The 7,610-nt window shown below is 41.6% G+C and overlaps 1 protein-coding gene across 1 annotated transcript in view; it reads left to right on the forward strand.

Annotated features, from left to right (window-relative positions):
• The window catches only part of LOC149315820 (arf-GAP with SH3 domain, ANK repeat and PH domain-containing protein 1-like), a 45,582-nt gene extending 39,893 nt beyond the window's left edge, over positions 1–5,689 (forward strand). Inside the window, exons 26-28 of the mRNA XM_089518275.1 lie at positions 2,419–2,546; positions 3,452–3,574; positions 4,098–5,689. Coding sequence (XP_089374401.1) covers positions 2,419–2,546; positions 3,452–3,574; positions 4,098–4,172 — 326 coding nt within the window. The 3' untranslated portion in view covers positions 4,173–5,689. The remainder of the gene's footprint in view (positions 1–2,418; positions 2,547–3,451; positions 3,575–4,097) is intronic.
• The last annotated feature ends 1,921 nt before the right edge of the window (positions 5,690–7,610 follow it).

The raw sequence follows: 7,610 nt of genomic DNA on the forward strand, positions 1-7,610 counted from the left end.
CACTCAGAAGGGCCACACACCGCCCCTACCTGTCGTGGTTTGGTTTTCCACAGGAGAACCAGGCTGCAGTAAGGAGCTGGCCTGGCCACGCGTGCCTCCCCATCCCTCCTTGCCGTGGCCTGGTTTTCCCAAGGCAAACCAGCTGGGCCAAGTGCACATGTCCTCCCCCCACCTCTACTTGCTGTGGCCTTGGAGATGGTTTAGTGTGCCAGAGAGGGCACGTGTGCCACAGGTTCACTGCTATGGCTCTACGGAGTATTCAAACTTCATTTTTTTAGCAGAACAATGCAAATGATGTCACTCATGCATTCCAGGTTTGTTATTCACACTATGGAACTGCATTTATGCACATTTCTGCGAGTTCAGTTGCTCACATGTGCAAGCACTTGAATAAACATGGAGTCAACAATGTGAATGTATTTGAAATGCTTTCAAAGCATGCAAAGTTTAATCCTGAATTATCTTGGGTCCATTCGCATCAATTATTCACATGGTCAGTGATGCAAATCTTTTTTTAAAATCTGGGAAGAAAACCTGGTATAGATTATCCCAGGTTAAGTGGGGGTTTTGGCAGCCCCCCAAAAAAACTTAACCAGGTGCATTTGGGATACATGTGAACATTCAACCTGGATTCGTCCTGGATTATTTTCACGGTCTGAATAGGGCCTAAGAAACCCAATAACTCTTCCACTTATTATTCTCAAGCCACCAAGACTGGACTTCCCATTTGGCAGAGTGAGGCAGGAATGATAGATTGTGCCACTCCCCTGACCAAGGGCCTTGCTATTGCTACTGCTCCAGGGAGCCTCTCCCTCCAAAGCTATCTAGGCTCTTAAGGCCAGACCTTATGTCTGGGATGGCATTATAAACTGCCTGGGTCAGCACCTGGCATGCCCACATGAGGTTTAGATGGCTTTGAGGAGAGCAGTTGCTTTGTGTGGCTGGCATTGCTGTCTGCAGAAGATGGCAACAGTGGCAAGGAAAGCTGACAAGGAGGAAGGTGAGATGAGAAAAGAGGAGGTGGAGAAGCAGGAAAAGGAAAGGTAAGCAGTGAAAAAGACTCAGCAAGTGAGGCGGAGGAAAGGGAGAAGAGCCTGTGTGGCAAGAAGAGAGTAGCATGAAAGTGAGGTATGGAAGAAGCAGTGATTATTGGAGGGCAGAGTATTTTGACTCCTGCCTGAAAGAGTGGTAGAGCTTTTCTGCTGTTGCCAGCAACTGGTGTTCTGAGATTTGAAACCTCTGATCCTGGAGCCTTCAACAGAACTGAAATAAAAGAGTCACTGATAGTGTTATCCTCCATGAATTTGTTTTTCTTTTAAAGCCTTCTAAATGGGTTGTTGTTGTTGTGTGCCTTTCCAACTTATGACAACCCTAAGGCAAACCTATGATAGGGTTTCTTGGCAAGTTTCTCCAGAGCAGTGGTTCCCAAACTGTGGGTCGGGACCCCTTTGGGGGTCGAATTATCCTTTCAAGGGGGTCGCCTAAGACCATTGGAAAACACCTATTTAATTACAGTTATGAAGTAGCAACGAAAATAATTTCATGGGTTTGGGTCACCACAACATGAGGAACTGTATTAAAGGGTCGCAGCATTAGGAAGGTTGGGAACCACTGCTCCAGAGGGAGGTTGCCATTGCCATCTTCTGAGGCTAAGAGAGTGTGACTTGCCTAAGGTCACCCATTGAGTTTACATGGCTGATCCAGGATTTGAACCCTGGTCTCCAGAGTCCTAGCCCAATGCTCAGACCACTACACCACTCTGGCTCTGCTCCAAATGGGTAGCCATCATCATTTTTATAGCAGTGAATTCTATAACTTTACTATGCTTTATGTGAAGAAGTATTTATCACCTCCACCAAGAGCAATTTTCTTGTGATCTAATGGGTTGCGGTGACCCATTTTAAACCAAGTCACCCTGCAGTACTTGACATTATGACAAGGATAGCTCTCAACAATATATTTTTGTTGGGAAAATTCATTCAGTTATGTACCTCACCCAGCCAAATATGAGCATTGCAGCTAAGCTGAAAAGAAACAGGAACCCTGGGGCAGGAATGGGATCCAGATAATCACCGCTCCTAATCCAAACATCTCAGCCCTCAAACCCTGCAAGCCCTGAATCCTCTGTGCCATTGGCTATAAACTTTGCTCATGGGCTGCTCGTGAACTTTGGACTGCTTTTTTCTGTAATATCTTTTTGTTCTTTGGTAAGCTGAACTGACTTTTTTGTCTATGAAGGCAGTGGTTTTCCTCTTTTTCAGAACACCATCAGTGATGTAGCAGCAAGAGACAGCCATTTGAAGGGTTGTTAAAAATGGGGAGGAACAGGCCAGTGAATGCTTTTGAACAAAGCTACAAACACAAAGATTGTCTTCTGAAAGCATCTACAACGTGGCCTGACATTTGTTTGTATTGCAGCTGCTTCGAACGAAGAGGACATATCTTTTGAGCCAAATCAATTCACAACAGAGAGTCAGTGGTCTTCTCCCCACACACCTGAATCATCAGATGATGTCCCACCACCACTACCAAAAAGGGGACATTCAGTGAGTTCTTTGTACAGTATATTTCTCAGCTAAGTGCTTCCTTTCCTCCTGTTTATTTTAGTGTGGCATTCAGTAAGAGTGGCTGTTCATAGACTGAAGCTGCCTCTCTCCCCAAGATGAAATCTAAAATATTTAAAACATGAAGCAGATTTTGAGGAATGAGAGGCTGTCTATGTATTGCTTTCAACATATAAATGAATATACCCATGATGTTGAATTCCCATACACACCTTACTGGGCATGCCATAGAATCAGAATTCACCAAGTGAGCTAGAGCAAGCTGGTAATAATTTTCCTATTCTTCTCAGTGACTTCTATTGGTCATTACTGGTTTAGAGGTGTTGAAACTAATTGTATGAATTCCCTCATCTCACAATGTGAGGTCTGTTTCACTATATGGCTGGGATATCATACATTAAATACATATCAGTTGCCTTGTGCTATTTTGATTGGCTAGCTAGGAGTGGCCAAGACCACAGAAAAATCCACAAATTCTTTCATTTCTTTTATTAATATACAGTCGGCCCTTCTTATACATGGATTTTTTTATACATGGATTCAAGCATCCACGGTTTGAAAATGTTCCAAAAAAGTGTAAATTTCAAATATCTAACCTTGATTTTCCATTTTTTTAAATAAGGAACACCATTTTGCTATGCCATTATTTTTAATGGAACTTGAGCATTCATGCATTTTGTTATCCATGGGGGATCTTGGAACCAAACCCCAGCGTATAACAAGGGTCCACTGTACATATATCATCCCATTCATTAAACATTCCTTAATTTCTGAGCATTTCTTTCTTGCCAAAAACCCTGTACATGTGTAAGAAACAAGCACTTCCACGTGAGCTACATTATCTTTCTGTGCAAGCTTGACAATGATTTGTGGTGCTTATTTTTTAGACTAAATCTTGTCTGCGTCGGGTCAAAGCACTTTTTGACTGCCAGGCTGACCATGAAGATGAGTTAACCTTCCAGGCTGGAGAGATCATTGTAGTAGATGGCCAGGAGGATTCCAATTGGTGGGTAAGTCATTATCAGAGCTCCTACCAGGTGAGGAGTTTCTTCTCTCTGCACTGCACCTATCAAAGAACTCTATAGTGGGGACCCTTCTTTGTCAGAATAAGTTCCCATGGTAGCAGCCTGAACACTGGGTGTCTGGATATATCCATCCTTTTTCTTTTTACTGTAATAGTTCTGATCAACATTTAAAATCCCCACAGTGCCCTGGATGCTGTGTTGGGGGCACTGTGGGAATATAAACAATAGCAGCTAAACCCACTTAACCAAAACTGCTCAGCCCAGAAAATTAATAAACTAATTAAAAGAAGGGTGAGCATCATAGACTGGCTTTGCCATGGCACTCAGACCCTCACAGCTGTTCAGTAATGCTGGGTGATCCCACACTTATGGAGAATGAGAGGATCAGAAACACAGTAATTGTGCAGTTCTTCAGGATTTGTCATCATTGTGGATTGCATCCTTTATTTTTCTCAATTTAAATGACATTATGTTCCATTATCATTATCATTGTTGTTGTTGTTTCCAGTGTGGCCGGATTGAAGGACAGCCTGACAGGAAAGGTGTCTTCCCAGCATCGTTTGTTTACATACTGCATGAGTAAAAGGCAGAGAAGATGAAATAATATACATAGACTTCTTGAGACTTGAAACTTCTATAAAATGTACCCCTCACATGTACTACTCTTCAGTTAACAGCCTGTAGGATAGTGTGCTGGACCAGGAACTGAGCTCATTGTTGCTGAAATGTTATCACAGGGTGCAATCCACATCCTGTTCAAATCATTGGTCAAATATCCACTGATCTGAATAGAAGAGAATTGTACCAAAAGTGTGTTGCATGCTGTCTGATGAATTCACTGGCCTCCTTCACTTACATTAACAGCAACATAGGAACTGTTTCTCTGTACTTTGATCCCTCACTGCTGTGGTATGTATATGATTATTAGATGTATATCCATGGGGCTAATTACATATTGCGATGGTTCTCATCCAGTTTTGATCCAGCTGTAAGGGTGGTCAGTTTCCCAGGCGGAAAGACCTCCTTGATTGAACCAATCTGTGTGGTTATTTTTATGCACACTCAAAGAAGCATGGCATTGAATCACAGTTAAGCACATATGAATGGGATCCTATTTTTCTCTATGGAAAAGTGTACCCCTTTTCTCATTACATTACTCCTTTCACTGGACAGGAAGATGGGTTGAACACATCTTCAACAATATATGCAAAGGGCAACATTTTTACTTAGAACTATGAGTGGAAGGGACTAGAGACCTGTGATTTTCACCTGCCTGCTGGTGACATGGATCACGTCCAACCATCCTATTCTGTGCCAGAGGAAGAATAGGAATGAAACAAGGTACATGATAAGATAGTACCTGTTGATCTTATAGTTCCTGGTGACAGAAACAAGTGAGAACATAGAAAATACCTAAGAATACATAGCATCTCCTCAGTTACCTCCCCTGTATTCATGAACAATCTGACTTTGACAAACATTGTTTCTGAATTTCAAAATAGAACCCAGCCAGTCCCTGAAGCGAAACCCATCTCTTGTCTTCACAGCCATGTCTGCTTCAGGCACTTAGGTATTTTCTCGTTTTCCAGAAGAATCCCCACCCTTCTGTGGGGAAAGAGGACTTCTTGTAACCAGATGCTGGTGTGTAACACATAGTTCAAATATCAGGAGAGGGAAAGTTCCACAGAATCTATTCCTTTTTCCTTTCCCCGCAATGTATCCAGTTCTGTAGTCATTTAGACTATCATACATACACCAACTAAAAGTGTTCTAAATTTTCACCCAGATTTAAAACTTTTATTATCTGGTATTGTCTGACTTCTTAGCTTTGTTTTAGCCCCAGACACCACCGTAGGGCAGTTTTTATACCAGTTGCTATTCAGACTAGTAAAGCCCATCTACCGAACAGAAATAAGTACATTTTATCAAATAAGACCTTAACAGTATTTTGGGTAATGGCATTTATATTTACCTAGTTTTACTAGGAATACCCCCTGTGCTGTTGCATTGTGTTGGTTACTTTATAAGCATATGTGACTGGCCAAATTCTCAAATATCTCTTTTTTTCCATGGATAAGATTCTTGCACATAAAAAATATTTTGTAACCCTAAACTGTGTGATTATGCTGTTCGTTTTCTAGTTCATCCTGAAAAAAACCTTCTTTGGGTTAAAAATGCCACCCTAACAATGCCATCCTTATATAAGTATGTTAGAAAACTACTGTTTTCATTTCTTGAAATTCTTCTATGTGCCTGAAAGTATCTCTGGTTTTTTCCCTCTAGATGAATACTCATTTTGTTTTTCATTCTGTTTTGGTCTTGGGTGATTCAAGTCTCTAATTACCTATGGGTAACACATTTTTCCTGTGGTATGTGCAATCTAAGAACAGATTGATTTTGAAAGGTGAAGTTGGAAAGCTGTTTTTTTTAATGTTAATAGGAAATCACACAGTGACCAGTTGATTGTCTTGTGACACCCACAAACAGGACACAAGTATGACTGCACCCCCCACCTGCTCATGATCTTCAACAATTTATATATAGCGTCTGCTACTGAAAGTGATATATATCCATCATGACTAGTAGCCACTGAACTCCCCATCCTCCACGATAACAGCTAGATAATGGAATACCATGGTGTGCTTTGAAAACCTGGAAAGACATGTAGAAAGAATAAAAAATTCACATGTCTGTAGCTTAAATATAAATATATTGTATTATTTGAGGAACCCATTAATTTAATAGTTTTCCATGTTAAATAATCCTTGTTAGTAAGATATGGGATGAGGTGGCTTAGCGGTTAAGACGCTGACTCTGATGGTTGCAAGGTTGGCAGATCAACACTTTGAGACCCAAGTGCTGTGTGATAGAGCTCCTGTCTCTACTCCCAGATTCTGCCAACCTAGCTGTTCAAAAGCATATAAAAATGCAAATAGATAAATAGGTACCACTTTGGTGGGAAGGTAATAGTGTTCCATGAAGTCATGCTGGCCACATGACCACTGAACCGTCTTTGAAACACTGGCTTCCTCAGTTTATGAATGGAGATGAGCACCACCCCCTACAGTCAGAAACGTGACAATCATGCCAAAGGGGAGACCTTTACTTTTGCCTTTAGCAAGATCTAGTTCCAAACAGGGACTCCAGATGTTTATGACTTCTGTGACCCATGGACCCCCATCATTGGCCATGTTAGTCGTGATTGATGGGAAGCCACATGCATTACTGAGCAGGCACCAGGATAGGGAGGGCTGCTATGAAATGTTAACATGAGACCAACACACTGTTGTAATGTGTACAATACTTGGAAGAAATCAATGCACGGATCATATGAATTGCACTTAAGGGTTTCATTTGTACATTGATTCACTGACATGCCACATTTCAGAGCAAGCAATTCATTTTTTTTAAAAAAAAAAATAAAGTGTTAATGGAGTCCATTATTTAACAGGTGGTAAATTTTCACCAGTTCTCCCCACTTTCATGCTTCTCAGAACCACCTGCAACTCTTTTGGAGGCTTCCCCCTCAAGGGAGAAACAGGGAAAATTGACTCTCCATTTTCTCTGGCAGGTGCAAGCTATGACAGCAAAATTATACTTAAGAATAGTTCAAACCCATATTAAATAAAGCAGCTAAAAATAAAACCATTAGTTGAAATACAGGGTCCTAATTCATAGTAGTTTCTGGCAAATTGACTGTGCACCTTAGAATGCATCCCACATTCCTCTGTAGCTGCATATTTCGGCAGAAGACTATCAGAAGACTAGCAGTAGGAAGGACAGGTTGCATACCTGTAACGGTATTTCTTCGAGTGGTCATCTGCGAATACATACAAATGGGTTTTACTGCGGCTGCGCAGTACTGTTGGAAACTTCTGGAATCACTGGGCAAAGTACACTTTGCAACAAAAGGCAACTTTTTGGCGGTAACTCTGCCCACCCGTTATAAGGCCCCTGCCTTCCCGCTCTTTCCCCAGTTCCGAACCTTTTCGCCACGTAAGCGACTTGAAATGAGCAACCA

This window comes from Sceloporus occidentalis, unplaced genomic scaffold (assembly GCF_023333645.1).
Source record: "Sceloporus occidentalis isolate IW3139 unplaced genomic scaffold, rSceOcc1.0.p SCAF_3, whole genome shotgun sequence".
Classification (NCBI taxonomy): domain Eukaryota; kingdom Metazoa; phylum Chordata; class Lepidosauria; order Squamata; family Phrynosomatidae; genus Sceloporus; species Sceloporus occidentalis.